This window comes from Nothobranchius furzeri, chromosome 4 (genome assembly GCF_043380555.1).
Source record: "Nothobranchius furzeri strain GRZ-AD chromosome 4, NfurGRZ-RIMD1, whole genome shotgun sequence".
NCBI lineage: Eukaryota > Metazoa > Chordata > Actinopteri > Cyprinodontiformes > Nothobranchiidae > Nothobranchius > Nothobranchius furzeri.
The window spans coordinates 15,490,987-15,512,666 of NC_091744.1; the positions used below are offsets into that span (position 1 = coordinate 15,490,987).

Below are 21,680 nucleotides of genomic sequence, written 5' to 3' on the forward strand. Positions count from 1 at the left end.
AACTCATTTCAGCTGCTTGCATCTGTGATCTAATTCTTTCAGTCACTACCCAAAGCTCAAGGCCATAGGTGAGGGCAGGAACGCAGATCGACCGGTATATAGAGAGCTCATCTCTCTTTTCACGACAGATTGGTACAATACCCACATCACTGCAGATGCAGCACCAATCCACCTATCGATCTCATGCTCCGGCTTTCCCTCACAAGTGAACAAGACCCCGGCATACTTAAACTCATCCACTTGGGGTAGGACCTCATCCCTGACCCGGAGAAGGCATTTTACCCTTTTAAGGGTATAGAGCTGGTACAGTGTTCCACGGCCAGGATGAAAACCACATTGCTCCTCCTGAATCTGAGGTTCGACAATCCAATGGACCCTCCTCTCCAGAACCCCTGAATAGACTTTAGCAGGGAAGATCTGAAGTGTGATCCCTTCACCCTGCTGTCCCCCTTTGTAAATAGGGGGACTATCACCCCAGTGGAGCTGCCCCCAAAGTCCACACGATATTACAGAGCCACGTCAGCCAACACAGCCCCACAACATCCAGAGCCTTAAAGAACTCCGGGCGAATCTCATCCACCTCTGGAGCCTTGCCACCGAGGAGCTTTTTGACAACCTCAGTGCCCTCAGTTCCAGAGATGGGAGAATCCAACCCTTCCTCACTGGAAGAGTTTCCGGTGGAATTGAGGTGGTCTTTTAAGTATTCCGCCCACCGATCCACAACATCTCGAGTGGAGGTCAGCAGCACACCAGTATTGTGAGCAGTGTTGGTAGCACACTGCTTCCCTTCCTGAGGTTCTGGATGGTGGACAACAATTTCCTCGAAGCCATGCGGAAGTCTTCCTCCATGGTCTCACCGAACTCCTTCCATTCCTAGGTTTTTGCTTCCGCAGCCAAACGAGCTGCACTCTGCTTATACTGCCAGTACCTATCAGCTGCCTCTGGAGTCCCACAGGCTAAAAAGACCTGATAGAAAAATGTCTTCAGTTTGACAGCATCCCTAGCCACCGGTGTCCACCAGCAGTTTCAGGAGCTACCACAACGACAGGCACTGACATACCTGCGGCCACAGCTCAGGTCGGCTGTCTCAACAATGGAGGTGCGGAACAGGGCCAATTCGGACTCAATGTCCCTTGCCTCTCCTGGAACGTTTAGGAAGTTCTGTCAGAGGTGGGAATTGAAGCTCCTTCTGACAGGAGACTCTGCCAAGTGTTCCCAGCAGACCCTCAAAATATGTTTGGGCTCTGCCAGGTCTGACCGGCATCCTCCTCCACCATCGGAGCCACCAGGTAGTGGTAGGACAGCTCCGACCCTCTCTTCAACCGAGTGTCCAAGACATAATAATAATAATAATGCATTTAACTTATATAGCGCTTTTCTAGACACCCAAAGACGCTTTCACACACTCTCACATTCACACACTGTTAGTGATGGTAAGCTACTTGTAGCAACAGCCGCCCTGGGGAGGTCTGACAGAGGAGAGGCTGCCATTTGGCGGCGTCAGCCCCTCTGACCACCACTAACACAGGCAAGTTGAGTGAAGTGTCTTGCCCAAGGACACAACAGCAGGATACCCCTGGCGGGAGCTGGAATCGAACCCATGACCCTCCAATCATGAGGCAACCCGCTCTACCACCTGAGCTACTGCTGCCCTGATCAGATGAAACAACGACAAAGTCGTTCGAGCTGTGGCCTAAGGTATCCTGGTGCCAAGGGCACATATGGACACCTTTATGTCTGAACATGGTGTTCATTATGGACAATCTATGACTAGCACAGAAGTCCAATAACAAAACACCGCTCAAATTCAGATCGGGGGGCTGTTTCTCCCCACCACACCTCTTCAGGTCTCACTGTCGTTGCCCACATGAGCAAGGTCTACAAAAAGGGTGAGTAGTCTGAACTGTAGTTTGGTGCATAAGCACAGACCACAGTCAGAACCCGTCCCCCCCACACGTCGGCGGAGGGAGGCTACCCTCTCGTTCACCGGGGTAAACCCCAATGTACAGGCGCCAAGATGGAGGGGCAACTTGTATGTCCACCCCTGCTCGGCGCCTCTCAGTGGGAGAAACTCCAGAGTGGTAGTGTGTCTTGCCCCTCTCAGTGAAACTGGTTCTGGAGCCAGAGCCCTGCGTTGAGGTGAGTCCGACTATATCTAGTTGGGACCTCTCAACCTCACCCATTGGCCGTTTCTCAATATGCATACTTGTCCGAACTTGTGTACTCGCGTCCTTGTGAAACGTCATCAACGATGGCCCAAGGACTGCTCCAATCCTAAGTATGCATAACGGCAAGTTCGCTCAAAGTTCCCAGATGTGTTCTTGCTCCGCCCATTGTATCGAGGATGCATCAATGCATCCTTCTGCGGACTTGGGACACCAAAGTTTCCCATAATGCATTGCTTCGCAAACTGTTAAAACTCCAAAAGTCGGAAGAGAAAGCTAATAACTGTGATGTTTTAGATTGGAAATAGAAATAAAATAATATAAAATTGTCTGTTATTGTAAATAATCGTGTGTACACTGTAAATTTTGCTGTGTGCGTGTTTGGATTTTACTTAATGATCCTTCAATATGCTAATTAGCTAACCCATTATCAAAATTAAAGCACTGTAGGTCTGATGAAAAAGAAACTTATTTTATTCATTAAGGAGCGGGAAATGCAACTATTTTAATAGTTTTGAATAAAAGTGGGCCAAATTTAATACAAATAAGTTTTTGTTGTTATTTAATGAACAAACTAGACTTTTATTGTTATGTCAAATAGTTTTTTTTACTGCAGCAAGAAGCAACGCTTGTTGCCGTGACACAACAGAGTACGGTTCTGTTCCAAATGCCATCCTCGTCCTCCTGTCTTCGCTAAAACAGACTTTCCGGTGGCGGTGTCCTTGCCAAGAACACACTTTCTATGTACTAGCATCCTTGAGTATCGAGAAACAGCCACCAACTCGGGCTCCATCCCTACCAAAGAGGTGACATTTCATGTTCCAAAAGCCAGCTTTATAGTCGAGGATCAGACCGCCAAGGTCCTCACCCTCGGCTACCACTTGTCACACACTGCACCGGACCCCTTTGGCCCCTCCCACGAGCGGTGAGTCCATGGAAAATCGTAAAACGCTGCAGCAACAGCTGGAAGTCATGGTCTGATGAAGCCAACAGGACCACATCATCTACTCATCATTTCTTCTTTTTTAAAAATGTTTCCTGCATTAGACACAAAACACAAGAAAAAATCTGGAGGAAATTTTTGCTGCAGTTTTCGTCTGTACTTCTATTTGTGTGATAAGTGATGTAACAGAAACACGCCGTTATAGAATGACCATTTATTCACACTGCATGAGGCTGAAAACAAGTGTGACAGAGTGAAGGGCGCTGCTGGCCAGCCGAAGAACCTACAAACCAAACATGAGCGAAAAACCGGAGGGTTGTTTGCAGCTGAAGAGAACAGAGTACATCGTTGTCAGCCTGGTTGATCCTGGAAATCAGATGGTGAAGCTTCAAGACTTAAAGTTTAATCATCCACAGATAGAAGAAAAATCCTCTCAAACATCCTGTCAACTGGCTCCTTTTGATTGATTTCTGCGGTACCCGTTGCCTCCTTTCCTCTCATTGGTTTGATGAACTTTCTGCCGTGCTCTTTTGCTCTGAATCAAACAAACATGGAAAAACTACAAACAACGAGTAAAAAGGGTTTTGCTGTACAAAAGTCATTTGAAAAATACAAACATATACACAATGATGGCACACTTTGCTTAGCGGTGGACTTCACAGACATTTGAGCAGGCTTCTACAGTGAGCACAGAGCCGTTTCACACGCATGCCTGTACGCACGCGCGTCACACTCACACGAGGACAAAAATCAGATTTGAACAGAATGAGAATGAAATGTTTCGGGTTTTGGCTCAGTGCAAGCATTATGGCTTAGGAGGCTGCGGTAAAAGGAGAACAGGCAGTACACGGTAAAACAAACAAATAAAAAACCTACATTTGTCACTTATTCCAGCCCAAATGCCACATATCGCTCTCAGAGACTGATCAACACTCTTATTGAGAACGCAGTAAGTGCTGTAAACCAACACACTCCTCATTCATTCTCAAATCCAAAAAGCGATTATTGATTTGTTTCTTCTCTCTGTGGTGATTTTTGAAAGCTGACAGCTTTATGTTTGTGTGCATGAACCAGTCTGTCAGCAACAGCAGTTCACTTCTGCACCACCTTAACGTTCCTCTCTCAGTAGGAGATGCTGAAAATGGTGCATCAGTGTGTGTGTGTGTGTGTGTGTGGGTGACTTGTGCACTTATGTGTAGATACAGAAATCAGCAGATAAGATTTTTGTGCAGAACTCGCAGCTTCCTCCAGCTCCGAGGTGGCCTCTCACAGACTAATCCAGTCATCGCTCCTGGCTCTCACTGGAGAGTCTCTGGAGTGGGCGTGAGTATCTGGAGAGGTAAGCTGTTGAGACTTTTTGGGAAATGAGGACAGCAACTGTGTGTGTGTGTGTTTGTGTGTGAGCACAGCGACAAAGAGGAGTAAAAGATTCAAAAGAGCACACATCAAACATAGGGTCTTCATAAACAGGTGGGGGAGGTGAGTGACAGGTGTGAGTTCAGTTCTTTGGGGCTTGCCGGGCTGCCTCTTCATCAGTTCCTACAGTCTGAACACACACACCCTCCCCTGACCGTCCACATGTATACGTGTGTGATTTCCTTTGTGCAAATGTTGTCTCTAGAGTCAAACAAATGAAGAGAATCCTGTCACAGGCGTGCGCGACCCCGGTGGGTTGGTGTTGGGGTTGACGTGTGTGTGTGCAGGCTGCCCCGTGGGTGTGTATGCTCCGCCTGTGCTGTGCTGGGTGACCACGGTCTGGTAGTAGGGCTCTGTGTCTGCAGTGGCACACTCCTCGTAGCCGAAAGGAGCAGCCATCCCCTTTAGACCTTTGGGCTGCCGCTTCCAGGAGTTGTAGTAGGTGGGGTCGCTCATGTAGTGGTTAACGAAGGAGTGCTTCGGCTGCTCGTCCTCGTAGTCGCTGTCCGTCAGCTGGAAACAAACACAACAGGGTTCGTTAAAGCTGGTTAGTGCCAGTAGTTTTTGCTCTTTTTTGTCTTTAATCTCCAGAGACATCTTTAAGGTTTCACCAGTTTTCTCTTGCACCAACTGTTTTGCAAGTGGAACTCAGTTAGCAGACCTTCACATAAAACTGGTACCGATTCTTTAAAAGATGAAGGGCGAAAACTTAAACTCTGTGCTAAGGATGTAGACTGGTTGTACCTCAGCAGAGCCCCTACACAAGAGTCAACTCCTTTAAGATAAGCAGGCAGGAAGTTAAAGACTTAATTGATAATTAATATATGAGAGTGTAAAATTCTACTTTCATCCTCTCATTTCTGTTCTTTTGTAGAAGAAAACTTGATTGCTGATAAAAAAAAACAACATAATTCTGTCATAATTCTAAAGGTGTACTAAGAAAAGCTTTTTTGTTTTTACAATTTCAAACTCTGAGTCTCTATATAGCAGATTAAGCTTTGTTGGGGCTCACAACGGCTCAGGAGCCCTGATAAATGGCCAAACTCAACTCCATAATAAAGCCTTACAATGAAACGATGGAGAAAGTGAATATCAGGAGCAGTGATGGGAATAACGCAGTTTAAAATAACGGCGTTACTAAAAAAATTGCTTTTTTAGTAACGAGTAATCTAATTAATTACCATCAGTGTTGGGAGTAATGCGGTACAAATGTAATTAATTACTGTAATGCATTGCTTTTTGCTGTAATGTGGTAATGTAAGGCATTGCAGGGAAAGAAAATGGTAATATATACTCGGTACAATTGTCAGTAACGCGGGTATTACAAAGCATTTTTAAACCAGAATCAAGATGTGTTCCTTAAAAATTCAAATTACGGGAAACCCGAAGAAAGATCCAGTATCTGCATATATTACGTCATTTATGGACTCAGCTTTGCGGGCAGAGAGGACGCCGCGGTACCGGCTCAAATACTCCAGCTGCGTCCTGTACGCGGCCGCTGTAACATTCACAAAATCGCTCCACTAAAACAAAATAATTCACTTGCGATCGTTCATATCAGCTCATATTCTCTGGTATTTTGTGCTTTTCTGACGTGCTTTGCCCTCAGCTGAATTCATAATCTGTGGCCCGGTGATTTCAACTCATTACTGCTGGAGCGACGCGCATGTGAAGATCCCTTTGGCTGATAGTTAGAAAGTAGGAAGTTTAGGAAACAGTTTTTTCTGGAAGACGGAGAAAACATGCAGCATGCAGGAAGGTTAGAGAGAGAAAGGACAGGAAATTATTCAAATAAAATCAAGAAAACAAAACAAAGTGCTTGAAAAGAAAAAATAGGTAGATTTATCCCCAATTCACATTTTTACCAGTGAAAAGCAATAATATATAAGCATTTAATATTTATACATGTGATAGAATCAGATCACCCCAGAAGTCAGTCCCACATCCAGGGCCATATCAAGGAATTTGGGGACCAAGGCAAATATAGGCTTGGAGCCCCCACCACCTCACTCCCTGCTCAGGTAATATAAAATGGCAGCGCGCTGAGAGTACAGATTGTTGTTGCTTTTATTTAATAAACAATCATTTTAAAGCACTGTTATTATATCTGACTGTTTTTAACAGCAATCCTAGCTCAGACACCACATCACTTTCCACATATATGTCATGAGCTCACTGAGCGTCAGATTACCAGATTCATATTGAAGTTGTTTTGGTGAAAGTAACTTAAAATAATGCAAAATTAGTGTAATGCCTTACATTTTAAAATCAGTAATACTGCAATGTAATGAATTACTTTAAAATGAGGGTAACAAGTAATAAATAATGCATTACAGTTTTGAAGTAACTTGCCCAACACTGATTACAATCTTCTTTTATCATAACGCCGTTTCCGTTACTGACAAGAAAATGTGTGCGTTAAGCAGCGCGGTGTGTTGAAGCTGTCAACAGCTGATTGGGAGCTAAGGAGGTGGATGTTTTCATCTAAGCGCATCACGGCCCGTGAAGAACAAAGACGTGATGAATATTCTACAGCTGCAGACCCACAGATTCGCTGCTGCACCCTTCTTGGCGTTACAGCAGGACGTCCCGAAGGTCCGCTCACCTGTTCACCGCTCAGACGTCCTGATCTTCTACCTTCCTAGATCATCCAACTGTAACCTGTTTCTGATCATTCCTTTAGTCCTGCTGTAGCACTGATGCATCAGTCTCAGACGTCACGGGCACTCAGGTGTTACCAGAACTACCTGTGTGTGTTTACCACCCAGCTTCAGATCTTCTGTGGTTGGGTCTGACCCACGTTAGTAAATGTAAGTCCTCCATCAGGCTTGTGTCATTTTAAAGGATTTTATTTATTTATTTCACCATTACTAGATTACCAGCAACAGAAATGCTACTAAAACATACAATTATGTGAAGCTGGAAAAATTAGAATATTGTGCAAAATTACATTTATTTCCGTAATTTCACTAGACTGAGAGACCATTTAAAGGCTCAGGAACCTTTACAGGTTCCTGCAATTATAAATTTTAGCTGATTGGGGTCTTGTTAAATAGTCTAGAATAGTGTAATGTTCCTGTTTGTAGTTCCTCATATTAAGTGCCAATTTATTTCAATTACTCAGTTTTATACAAAAACATTTGGACATGCATTTTATTATGTTCCAGTTGTTAGTCATTTATATTTCAGTAGTGTAGTAATTTATAGTAAATTAAGTAAGTTTAGGGGAACCCATTTGTCTTACATTCTTTAATGAAAAAAGTAATTAGTTACTTTTATAATCTTGTAACTCAGTAAGTAACTGAGTTACTTATTTGACAAAATAATCAGTAACTATAATTAATTACTATTTAAAAGTCACGTGTCCAACACTGGACAGGAGTGGGGGCTGCAGACAAATGAGGAAGAGGACAAGGACCAAAATCAGAGCATCTCTCTGGCTTTCATTTATAGTCTAGCTATTCCCAGTAATGGAGCGTTCCAGTTGTCCTCAGAACTCGGAATTTCCAAGCAGGAAATTATGTATTGGGCTTGTTTTGCGTTCCAGTTTCCAACTCTGAGAAAATGGATGCCACCAGTGTTGTTGAGTACTAAACAAAAAAATGATATAACCAAGTATTCTCTGCACCTAAATAAAAGTTACACACACACTCTTCAACAGTTGCCACAAACAACCAGAACAACATTCAAGTCAAATGTAAAAATATGAACGCCAGGAAAAGTAAAAACCATAAACACCGGTCAATTTTGGAGGCAATGTTAAAATTTTTGAAAACATAACTATTGATAACAATAAACAATGTACTGGTGCTGTTAAATTCAAAAAGAAAGAAAACAGAACATGTAAATGAGATAAAAATAAAGACGATAACTACTTCCTGGTAGCACTGGGTGCAGCGATCGTTAAATTTGGGATCTCGGGGTCCTTTGAAACCTACGAGCTCATTATTCCGAGTTTGTTGCATCATTTCCGGCTAACATATCTCGGAAAAACAAGTTCCGAAGACAACTGGAACGCACCATTATTACGTGACTAACTATAAAAAGTTATAGATAACCTCTCTAACATCTAAACAGAAAAAGACGGTCACAAGTCAGCCTTGAAATAACATGTACAAATGTCACTGAGTCCAATTTAACACAATGTCTCCTTCTAGACAAACCACTGAATGTCCTTCAAACACATCAGTGTAAAACAATTCATGCATAGATGATTAAGCCAAGAGGATGCTGCTATTTGTTATTCTTAGTCTTGTCGCAACAAACGAATATTAAACAAACGCTGGCAGGAGTGAAGTAGTAAACGCGGGATGTGCAAAACAGCCGAAGGCATAGACGACAATGCTGCAGCATCGTACATTTGGTACGTACTGTATGGTTTGATGGTGTTGTACGTCAGACTCATGCAGTCTTGCAGCAATGAGATTATAAGAAGACCACTTCCATCGATTACATGCAGAGAAATTCAGTTTTTTTTAATCTGCAGACCAACCTGATTTGACTTCAGCTTGACTAAGATGTACACATGCATTTTAAAAGTCTAACTTCAGTTGGATTAAGGAAATAATTTGGTTTTCTGATACTGCATGTAAACGCACTGAATGTGTTATTCTACGACTTAAGTGAAATGCACGCACGCACGCACGCACACACACACACACACACACACACAAACACACACACACACACACACACACGATACCTCTGACTCAGAGACCTCAGTGGGTTTCTCTGTGAGTGTGGTGCTCTCAGTGAGGACAGCTCCATTATAGTTGTTGCAGATATCATCATCAGAGTAGTGAAGACCACCTGGACTGGGCCTGGGAGGAGACCTGGACACATTCAGACAGAGTATCAGTTCGTATTGGATCAAGTCCAGGGATGTGCCGGCATCTGCTACAGGGAGGCGTCAACAACTCACCGGGTGCCGTTCTTCTTCAGGAAGGAGTTCTTGGTGTTAAGCGTTCTGCTGTTCAGCTCCAGAGCGGTGAAACCTCCGTTGTCCAGTGTTACTGACTCCTCTCCTGTGGTCGTGTGTTTCCCTGCAGAAAAAAAATGAAACGACAAATTAAAATTGATGATGTTTACCTTTATCTTTTAAACTCAGAAAAACAGCTGTCATGCTATGACCTGCACTCTACATTCTAGTATAAAATGCATAGAAAAATTCATTTAACCCCCCAAAAGACTATGAGAGTTTTCTGTTCATTTACATTTACACTGAGCTACGTTACAGTAAAACATTTCTCAGTGTGGCATAAAGAAAAAAGTTAAGTGCAAGTCGATAAATAATCTGAAAATCAACTAATTTACAAAATTAAACAATTGAAGTGGCGGTGTGTAAGATGCAGCTGCAAATGTTAATTTAATAGTTAATTAACCAAATGAATGCAAAAGAAGTAGTTCACTCATTTAATCCATACGCTTGCAGTGGTCTCTAGTAGGAATGAATGCCTTGTAAGTCATACTCGGGGAGGACGGTCTCACCATTTCTCTGACCTAAAAGTTGTCCACATCACAGCTGAGCTTCAGGCAGCAGGTTTCAGAGTCTTATTTCCACGTATTTGGAAATCTCGCCTCGGATTAGGTAACGGCACCACTGACTTACAATGTGGATGATTTATCTCCACATGTAACACAAGCCTGGAGGAGCTTCTGCCGAGTGGTGAAGATGCTGATGCTAATGCTAACAGTTAGCTTTTACTAGCTAAGATGTTCTCTGTTGTTCCCTGGATGCTAAACCAACAGCAAACTTACCCACGGTGAGTCATGCTGGTTGTGTCTATGGATGTTAAATGACAGTGTGACGTAGATCTGTCAGTATTTTCTAATCCTAGAGTTTCACCATCTATTTTCTATCAGAAGCTAATGCAGGAGATACAGTAGGTGAAGGAGACTATTTTCATGTTCATCCTGCATGAAAAACTCAGAATGACTGATTATAACCAGGAATAAGTATTATAAAATGTTTTTTCAGTCAACCACACCTTTAACATTGTAGTGTTAAATCAGAATTAAAATATTATTAGCACCAATATTTGTTATTGTATTAAAAATTAATTATGATAATAATTTTTAACATCTAAAAGATCATTTTCATTGAGCTGCAGTCTTTTCTGAAACATCTAGCTGATACCTGTAAATGAATCAAAGCTACAGGAAGTTGTTTTGCAAACAAAACAACAAACGTGACTAAAAAAGCATGTCTAAGTGTAACAGAATCACAGCGCTTAGGGAAGACTACACAATGATCAAAATGTCAAATACGACTGAGACAGATAAATCTTCAGGGAAAAGTCTGTAATTAACTACATGGTTATAATACACAAATAAAGCTGTTCCATGCTTAGAGAGTGAATGACAGAGGTGCAGACCTGTGCCACAGGTCTTGTACTTGGTGCTGTGTCCGTGCAGCAGCAGAGCAAAGACCAGGACCAGGATGAGGATGAGTCCCACCAGAGCCATGACCAGCAGGAACCACCACTCCTCATAGAACGGACGCTCCAACAGCGCTGCACACGGATACAGGGACAAACGGGGCTTTTACTGAGCTCACACGTAAAATGAGTTCTGCTGTGTTGAATGAAGGTAAAGATCAAAAACAGTTTCTAGAGAAATAAAGAAAAGTTGGTGTTTGTTGTAGTTTTGCTAGCTTCGCCATTTGATGGCAGCAAAAGCTCATATGACTCTGCATCTGATGCACAAAGAAGGAACATGTCTGCATCAGCAGCGAGTGTTTGTTTACCAGCAAGAGCCACAGATGGAGTACTCGGCTGTCCGTAACCATGACGATTAACAGCGATGACTCTGAACTCGTAGCTGATCCCCGACCTCAGGCGCTCCAGAGGCACTGAGACAGACCTGCTGCTGGGCGGCAGCAGCCTGATGAAGGAGTCCCACACTCCCTCGTCTTCATGGCAGCAAAGACAAATGACAGACGTAATCCCGTTTAAATATGAGCAGGGAAACATTACAGATTGTTGAATTAAAGTAATTGCAATAATGATACTGTGCTGATGACAGTGATAGGAGTTTATTCAGTGTTAACTGTTGTACAATTACTTCACCGTGTCTACATGCGCTCCTGCAGAGTGCTGAAACAATTTCCTTCCTGCGTTACACATCCTGTAATCTTTATTAGGAAATTGTGGCTGACTTGATTTGCACAGCAGGTAATAAAGCGTCTGCAGAGACAAGCACTCAGAGCACTAAGGAGCTGAAACAGGTAAGATAAGGCTACTGTAACGGAACTCACCTGAAGGACGCGCCTCAATAACGTATCCCATCACGGGGGCGGAGCCAACCTCTCCCTCTGACCAGTGGATAGTGAGGGCAGAGGATGTCTTGGTGATGGACATGTCCATAGGGGCCCCAGGTGTCCCTATGGTATTAGAAATACAGTCACTTGTTTCTGGACTTTATCACAGTCCTTTATGCTGTAATGCATCAATTTACTAACCTTTATTAATAATTTATTAGTTTATAAACATAAAATCAAGAACAGACGACACTACAGCTCATTACAAATGATCCACTCATGTTATTTACTTTTAAAAATGTTGTAGGCTGAATGAATATTTGTTAGTGGAGGAGAAAAGAACCAGAGCTTGTTGCAGGGTGGCTGCGGTGCGTGATGTACCTTTGACAGGCTGAGCCGTGACGTTGGCTTGTATTGGTGGTCCGTAGCTCACAGTCAGAGCCTGAACACTAAACGTGTAGATGGATCCTCTGACCAGATCTCGAACCTTCAGCCATCGCTGCCAGCTCCCTTTCACGTCTACTGTCACCACCTTACTGACTCCTGCAGGTGATTACAGGATGATAATTATTGTAATCATTATTCTAGGCTTGTTTATGAGTGAATGAATTAGTATGTGTGTGTACCTTGGACAGGAGCTGTAGGATGATAGATGACCCTGTAGCCTTCTACCTGCCCATTGGGGGTGAGTGGAGTCCCCCAGGAGACGTTGACGCTCCCGCCTGTCACCTCAGAAAAGGACAGGTAGTTTGGCTGGCTGGGAGCTGCGGACATAGTGAGCACCAGATGAAATCGAGAAGATTAGGATATTGTTACTTTGGTTTTAAGGGACTGAATTGTCTCCATATCTCACCAGACTGCAGGGTCCGGGCCCCTCGGGGGTCACTAGGCGGTCCATCGCCGGCGGTGTTGAAGGCAGTCAGTGTGACCAGATAAGGCGTGTAGCTGCTCAAGTTTGTCAGGTGCACCCGAGTGTCTGGGACAAAAATCACCTTCACCTTCTCAGACTGGTTCTGATTCTCTCTCTCCCAGTAGTGGATCTACCATGTAAAAGAAAAACCCAAAACAATCAACAACTGTTGCCTCTTTTAGAAAACAATGCCGCCAATTAGCAGCGCTGGCATCAGGGAGCATTAGGTCTTTTATGAGTGGTCAGAACGTGATGGTAATGTGGCGCAATCGTGTCCATTTGACAAAAGATTAGCCAATGGTGGCTAAAGGGGGGTATGGGGTGGTTTTTGCGCTGCTGCAGACTTCTGTTTATCTTGGACATAACTTGCTTTTTATTGCGATCGAAGCCGCGCTCATAATTTTCTTTTTGACAAGCCGCTCCTAAAGGTGTCTGTCCTCTACAGTGCAGTCTCTGGTTATCTGACCTCCAGCTATAACGAAGAGAAGCTGCTGGAGCTCTGTATCGCTCCAGTTTAACATCTCAGCCGGTTCTGTTTAAAAAGCTAAACTTATGGCCCGTGTTTACTTTCACTTTTAATATAGTTTCCTGCTGGAGCTCGGCAGTAACTCCCCACATGATCATGACACCTCCCTCAGTTGCACCAAAACATAAAATGCAGTCCAGCGTTGCAGCAATATTACCACCAAGTAGGGATGTAAGAAAATATCGATATGACAATACATCGCTATATTTTTTCCTGCGATATATTGATATTCAAAAGCCGTGCATCAAATTTTTGGAAGAATTTACATGCAGAAATTTGTGTATTTTCTTTTCTTTTGGCGCAATTCAAACACCAACTGCTAGTTGGCAACAGTTCCACCTCATACCTCATGTTAAACATGTTAAAGGGACTTTACGGAGTTTAGAATATTTATGCTCGCGATTGCCCCCTCAGGCCAAAAGCATAACGTCAGCTTCAATAGTAGGCTCGTGCACGAGGCGCGCATGCTGTACGTGCACACTCCTTAACGAAAATAACAGCTGAGACAGTCCTGTGTGTGAGTGTGTGTGTGTGTGTGGCCCGGAGGACAGAGGACAGGAGAACACACAGCTAATTAATTAAATCATTTGGTTCTGTACCTTTCTCTTCAGCACAGCCAACAAAGGTTTATGATGGGTCAGTCCTCCTGCATGCTCAGATCATTCCCTTCCCTTGCTTGAAAAATTGTTCCAAAATGAAAGTTGAACCCACATCTTTTTTATCTGTGAATTCAATGCCGTTCGGCGAGTCTCAAATAAAAATGTGGGCATCTTACTATAAAAAAATATACCATTAATGTAAAAAATAAACTCTAAACAAACTATCTACACGTCAAGAATCGAACCTGGGTCTTCTGCACAGGAGTCCGACGTCTTACTACGTGAGCTAAAGAGACAGTAACATCTTTTGTAACATTTATATCCTTGATGAGACAGCTGAAACAACGTTCAAAGAACGGTTGAGAGTGAAAATGGCTTTTTTGTTGCTAATTTGCAGTAAATATCTAGAAGAAAGTTCTACAGAAAGTAGCTAAGGGTCCTCAGAAATGTAGCTAGCTTTGTCACTAGGCGTTAGGAACAGCGACAAAGTGGCACTGCCTCTCTCTCTGCTGCTAAAGCTACAGATAGCAAATGCTACGGGCTATGCCTGAGCGTGAACGCGCATGAAGCAGCCTGCTCGACCCGAGCAGCTCTCTTTTTCTGTGATTTTACAGAAAAACAGGCAATCACAGTAAAAATGCCAGGGCTCATTCTACAGGACCAGGGCATTGCAGGAGATTGTATGAAGACATTTATTATTCCTGTACATGTTTTGGCTGTCAAACTTCCACAATGCCCCTTTAAGTATCAGTTTGGACTGTTTATTGAATTTTCCTACAATAATTTCAGTCTAAAACAATCGCTAATATCGTCTGGCTGAATGTATCACAAAATACCGCGATATATCGAATTGTTTCCCCTGCATCATGATACGTATTGCATCACCAGAATTTTACCAATACACATCCCTACTACCAAGCATGGTGCAACGAATGCCGCATAATTCCCGCAACGCAATGCTGCCACGGCCCATTCATAAGACACTCCATGGTGCCAGCATTACGCTGATTTGACGGCATGGTGTGTCCTCTAAAAAGGGCTTTCATGAAACCAAATAATTTTAACAATCTCATTTTCTCTAGATTACTTGATTTTTTCCAACTCTAATGATTTACTTTTCCTGTCAGCTCCAAAGCTTTCCCAACAACCCCAGAAAAACACAATCTGTTTGGGTTTTAAAGCACTTATTAGTACTAACATGAGTTCTACAACCCCCCAAGGCTTTTTACAACACCACCTGTCATTCACCCATTCACATACTGATGGTAATTAGCTACAATGTAGCCACAACCTCCCTGGGGTTCACTGAAAGAGGTGAGGCTGCTGAACACAACTGCCATTGGTCCCTCTAGACTGTGACAGACCGAGCGGGGCTCGAACCTGCAACCCTCCAGTTAAGAGGCAGGCACTTAACTCCTCCGCCGCCCGCTCCTGATACACAACCTAATGCAGCCTGGCTAGTCATCACCTAAAATGAATATCTTGACAGCGCAGAGGCAAAGTTATTATTTGATAGAAAGCCAAAACAAAGAAACCAGCTGACACTGAAGATAAACTGTGAAGAAACACAAAAGCCACTGAGCTTCTGACCCAGAATTTATATAAAACTTTCATTATGAACGCAGCTGTTTGTTACGCTGTCGCCCCATTTTCTTCTCTACTCATATCTTCACTGGATCGTTGTCTGTATTTGTTTTCATCGCCATTATTCATCATTTTCTTCTTTGTTCTCCGTTGCCATCATTAAACGGATATGTTAGAACACTGTCATTATTTCTGTGAGTGATTCAGACAGATCCATCCCAAAGTTTATGTGTTGTATTTACTCTGGAAACAAAACAAAATTTTATCATTATAAACTACAAAAGATGAATGACACTGAAGCCAAAAAGAGAAGAGAAAACAAACATCTAGGACAGGTTTCTGCAAATTTGAGATAATTTACACTAGCAGTCTAGAGTGGCAAGTCATCCTTGATATATAAATATATATACACAACCCTTAGAGCTTGCTCATGGGACCAAATCCAGAGTTGTCTTTCAAACTGTCTCTCTACACAAATGGACAGCGCCAGAACAATGAGAGCAACAATGTGACATAAATCAGCCAACGGGGCAGTCTGTCATACATTGTCGAAGACAAAGAAAGAGAAGAAGCATAAAGACTTAAGTACCCCCATCTGCTCATGTCTCAATAAAACTCCAAGTCTAAATTGTCCAAAGTTGATGCCAAAGTTGTTTCAATGGAGCACTGTTCGTGAGCTGCCGCCATCTTTGTAGTTTTTCTCTGTTGCAGCTCTGGTACTAGTCTGGTGTTTCTCTACAAACAGAGAGTGCTGTGATTGGCCGGACTCACGATTTTTCAGTCCAATGGTTGAACTGCTGAGGATTCAGTTGAGCATGGCTAGACCGACCTACAGAACAAAATCTTTTGCTACAGTTTATCTGGATTTCAAGCAAAATGTTCTTCTTGGTAAATAGCCTGTATTTGTATAGGGCCTTCTTAGGGTTCTACAACCCACCAAGATGCTGCACAACACAGTCAGTCATTCACACACACATTCACACCCTGGTGGGGATGAGCTATGATGTAGCCACAGCTGCCCTAAAATATCAGTAATTTAGTAAAAACTGGTTCTTTTAAACAAATGTGCAGTATTTAACACGGTGTTAAACTCAGTCTCAAACAGGGGGCAGTGGCTTGGCCGCATTCATCGTTCCCTTGATTGCAACCAGTCGTCCTGTCCCTGCAGCTGAAAAACACCCCCACAGCATGATGCTGCCACTGCCATGCTTCAGAGTGGGGAATGTATTGGTCAAGTGATGAGCAGTGCCTGGTTTTCTCCACACATACAGCTTAGAATTAAGGCCAAAAAGTTATTTTTGGTCTAATCAGACCAGAGAATCTTATTTTTCACCATCTCTTCAGGTGTCTTTTAGCAAACTCCATGCAGGCTTTCAAGTGTCTTGCTCTGAGAGGGGCTTCCGACGGGCCACTCTGCCATAAAGCCCTGACTGGAGGAGGGCTGCAGTGATGGTTGACCTTCTACAACTTTCTCCCATCTTCTGACTGCATCTCTGGAGCTCAGCCACAGTGATCTTTGGGTTCTTCTTTACCTCACTCACCAAGGCTCTTCTCCACTGGTAGCTCAGCTTGGCTGGATGGCCTGCCCTACAAAGGGTTCTGGTGTCACAAGGGTCTTCCATTTAAGGATTATGGAGGCCACTTTGCTCTTAGGAACCTTAAGTGCAGCAGAGATGATTTTGTAACCCTGGCCAGATCTGTGCCTTGACACAATTCTGTCTCTGAGCCCTTCAGGCAGTTTTTTTGACCTCATGATTCTCATTTGCTCTGACATGCATTGTGAGCCGTAAGGTCCTATATTGACAGGTGCAGGACCATCTCAAGGATGATCAGAAGAAATGGAAGCACCTGAGTTAAATATATGAGTGTCACAGCAAAGGGTCTGAATACCTAGGACCATCTGATATTTCACTTAGTCTTTTTTAATAAATCTGCATAAACTTCTAAAATTCTGTGTTATTCTGTCAATATGGGGTTCTGTGTGTACATTAATGAGTAACAGCATTAATTTAATTGATTTCAGCAAATGGCTGCAATATAACAGAGTGAAAAATTGATGGGGGTCTGAATATGTTCAATACCCACTGTATACGTACTTGTCTAAACTTTTGTACTCGTGTACTTGTGAAACGTCATTGTTGTTGACCGAAGCTAAGTTCCATTCCTGTAGGCTGTTATATTGTAGGCTGATGTAATGAACTTTGGAGGAGCTTCTGCTGTGTGGTGGAGTTGCTAATGGTAAGGGTTAGCATATACTAGTCCAGATGTTTTCTGCTGTTTCCTAGACACTAAACCAACAACATCCTTCCCCGTTGTGAGCCAAGATGGGCGAGTCCATGAATGTTAAGTGACAGACTGTTTTCTTTCAGAAGCTACTGCAGGAGATAGGTGTAGGAGACTATTTTATGTTCAGTCTGCATGGCAAACAGACTGACCGAATATAATCAGAAAGAAAAATTAAAAAATTGGTTTTCAGTGTTCCACTCCTTTGAAGGAGAAAAACTGGCCTCCACTCAGCCTGCTAACCCCAAAATTCCACTATCTCCGCTCAGCCCCCGCTTTCCACTTGCTTCCGAACTCAAATTATACTATTCCCGCTCTACAACGGCTCCGCTCTGGTGCGGAGACCTGAGGTGCGCAAACAGGCATGCGCGGGATTTTCGAGATCTTGCGATACAGTCCGAGCAATAAACGCGGAAGTTAGATCCAAACACCCGTTGTGAGGGAGAAGCATCGAAATGATCTGTTTAATCTGCCCATCATTTGTGTTGAGAGATCAGCAGTGTTTGGATCAACAAAGTGTGACTACTTTGATAGTGGAAACTGTATTTATGGCTTATTTTTGTGCATTTAAAGTTCAACCACCATTGATAGTTGTTAAACCTGTGCATATGAAACAAAAAACGCCTTTTGTTGAACAATTTATTGTGAAATAACGGAAGTTGTGCTTGCTCCTTTTCCTGTTGGGCGGTTGTGATTTCTGTCCATTGCGGAGGTGCTCCGGCGTCCGGCAAAACTAGAATCGATCCTATTTTTGCCAGATGGCGGAACGGCGGGCGGCGCACTGCGCCGCACGGCCGCAGTAGTGGAACAGCTCTGATTGAGCACGGGACCGTTTTTGCTGCGGAGTTCGTGCCGGAGCGGAGCGGAGCGGAGGTAGTGGAATTTTGGGGTTAGAAGGAAATCTGTTTGAGTGTAATCTCTCTTTGGTTCATTGAGCCATTTGACTGTTTTGTGATTATTTCATTTTAAGATTATTGCTTATATCACTTTTTTTCCTGTGTTTCTTTGAAACTAATTCTGCCACTAATAGGAAAGTTTCTGTTTATTAGTTGAAATATTCTGAGGCAATTCCTCACAAAAATCTGAATTTAAATGATTTTGTCAAGATAAGATAAATATAAAACATAAAGATCCAGGAGAACAGAACGGTGAACATGTGCAGCTGTAACCCTTTGGCATATCTCTTTATGAAACCTTAACTAAAAACGAATTATGCCTCTAAACCTGCAGCACACGGCTTCTCAGCTCATCTGTGATCAGATGGTGTTACGTGACCTTTTCAAAACAAAGGGATTGAAACTTGATCTAGTGACAGTGCAGAATAGACGTTAATAGATAATTACTAATCTGTTCGGCATCAAACTGTAACTTTCTAAGACATATCTGTCATATCATAATCAATAAATGTAGTAATACTAGACAAATTTATTGGAAAATAGGTCAAATGTACTGATTTGTGACGCCAGCTCAAACAGAGAGAAAGCTCCATTCATGTATACGCTTCGTTCTGGCAAACGGAGTGGTGCATCGCTCTGTGTCTCTTGCCAACGCAGATAAAACTAAAACAGCAGCCAAGTGTCACACAAAGGGATCCATTTTCCTATTATTCTAAATAGATAGCACCATAGAGCACCATAAGCCATATTTACAGCTTCTACAGCTGAACGTTGCAGCTTCTGAGCAGCACTTGAGGGCAGCATTATACCGTATCTATCCTTCCACCAGCTCGTACTGAAATGAGATGCACAATAACTCATCTGCAGCATCAGTTGAGGATCAGACGGCATTACCTTCTGCATACAGAGGGATATTTCCACATAAATGTTCCAACCTAGAAAAAAACGATCACATATCTTGTTATACCCAACAGTGATGTAGAGCAAAATGTTATTTAGTAATTCCCTCTGATGGATCTGTTTAAGTAGATCTTCAGGATCACTGAGAAAAACTCATTTGAAGCTGTCATGAGTAAACCTCATCATGCTTTTATTTATATTTTTACTAATCGCTTCGGAACAATTTGCAGTGTGCCACCTTTAACAGCTGATATGGACATTTTTTTTTTACTTAATTGCAGCAAATGTGTCCGTAGACACCGGCTGTAAAGTTTGCTGTTCATCAGACTGCAGACAAGAGATAATTTTTTTGACTATTCTTTCTTTGTTCTCCTCTTCTCATCCGTGCTCCCACACTATCCTCTCCATATGCATCCGTTCGCTGGTTTAAACCTCGATCTTACTCTCTAATCTGGATTCTAAGGGGATCACTAGCTTGTCTCAGCCTTTCACTCTGCAAATACTAAAATCCACACTTTCTTTGTGTCCCTTAATACTGGCTAACACAAATGTGTCTAAATCGGGACATATATCCTTTTGTCCAACGTTCCAACAGCCAGAGTTGGATGGAGGGACTGATGCAGAGAGACGGGCAGAAAAATGATACAGAAACATTGAAAAGATTATTTTATTCTCTCTGGACTCTAGGACACTTAAAGTAAACCCACTCAAAGATAGACATTTTAAACAAAGGCCCAGACAGTGCTGTGTACTTGGTGTGGACACACACACTAAGTACTTATCCGAGGGTGTGTGTTAGAGTCCTCGTTGCCTTTCCCCAGGCAGGCATATGTATTCTTTGTGTGTATGTACGCTTGTGCTTGTTTTCCTGAGAGTCACCTTGTATCCTTGGATGAGTCCATTCTGGGTCTCGAGGGGCGGCGTGTCCCAGGTCACTTCCAAGCTGGAGGGAGACACGGCTGACACTTTGATAGACTGAGGCGCCACCGATGGAGCTGCAGCGGGGCAAGAGATTCCTGTTAATGCGTATGCTGCTGCTGCATGTTAAAGAACAGAAAGCAAGAAAAATATGTTCTACCCTGCCAATTAGACTGGGCCTAAGGCAGTACCTTGTTACTCCACTGTACCGCACATACGCATGAACACTCAGCAGCATGCACCTGAGGCTGGAGAACAGTCCATATCACCCCATTTCATCATTCCCCTCCAGGCTTTTCTGACTCCCCCTCCCTTATCTTCACCTTTCACTTCCGACTATGAGATATGTATGGCCTACTAAACTCTAAAAACACACTTGCACATAATACAACACACACACACACACACACACACACACACACACGCACACACACACACACACACACACACACACTCACTGCTGATGAGTGAGAATGTAAGAGAAACAATGTTAAGCTGCACTCTTGCTTGTGGTTTACAACAGTCTTGTTCTTGTTATTCTGTCTGGACAGGCGTACAGCTTGTGTTTCTCTTTGTGTGTGTGTGTGTGGAAGAGGAGACAGATGGCTATATTTGCACTCATGTCTCTCTAATGGATTCATGGTTTGACTTTCCAGTGAAAGTAAAATAGGCATTGGGCCGTCACTACCAAATAGTTGACCTTGTGTTGTGTTTCAGACGTGTACACACACATGCACAAGCACACACACAACTAGCCAATGTGAATGAGACTCTAAAGGATAATTCTACTCAGGGGCAACATTAGGATGTGAGGAAAAATGAGAGAGAGAAAAAAACAAACATCTTGCAATTTTAAATCATACCAACTATTGACTCTGTTCTCCTAGCTTTTTAAATCACAAAATAATTAATTTGCTGTTGAAAAGATCACAAAAACTACTGCACCAAAAGTCAAATGAAAGAGCAAAAAAATAAATAAACTGATAAGAAACTTTAATTTTTAAACCTTTGAAACACGGTGGTGTCAAAGTACAAACCTCAGCGGGGTTGAATAAGATATCTGGAACTTTAAAGGGGTCCTAGGATGTTAATTTCCTATCTGAAACTGTTTTTTGACCCTCTACATAAAATATATGGTTACATGGATAAGGAAGTGTGTGGCTTTGTGACGGTGGGGTGACTGTGGTTAGGGGTGAGGGGTGGTTGGGGACTGTTGGACTGTAGATCTATCTGCCACTCATTAAAAGTCTGGTCATCCTGGAACATGAGTGGGAGCAATGTA

General features: G+C 42.9%; 1 protein-coding gene across 3 annotated transcripts in view; it reads right to left on the bottom strand.

Moving 5' to 3' along the window:
• Nucleotides 1-3,307: 3,307 nt before the first annotated feature.
• sdk1b (sidekick cell adhesion molecule 1b) overlaps nt 3,308-21,680 on the bottom strand; it is a 410,260-nt gene continuing 391,887 nt past the window's right edge. For all 3 annotated transcript variants that reach the window (XM_070550118.1, XM_070550117.1, XM_070550119.1), the window contains 10 exons: nt 20,360-20,475; nt 12,636-12,822; nt 12,409-12,546; nt 12,164-12,325; nt 11,780-11,905; nt 11,270-11,434; nt 10,899-11,036; nt 9,446-9,566; nt 9,227-9,356; nt 3,308-5,037 (listed from right to left, as the gene is read on the bottom strand). In XM_070550118.1, the coding sequence (XP_070406219.1) occupies nt 4,732-5,037; nt 9,227-9,356; nt 9,446-9,566; nt 10,899-11,036; nt 11,270-11,434; nt 11,780-11,905; nt 12,164-12,325; nt 12,409-12,546; nt 12,636-12,822; nt 20,360-20,475 (1,589 nt within the window). In that variant the 3' untranslated portion in view covers nt 3,308-4,731. The remainder of the gene's footprint in view (nt 5,038-9,226; nt 9,357-9,445; nt 9,567-10,898; nt 11,037-11,269; nt 11,435-11,779; nt 11,906-12,163; nt 12,326-12,408; nt 12,547-12,635; nt 12,823-20,359; nt 20,476-21,680) is intronic.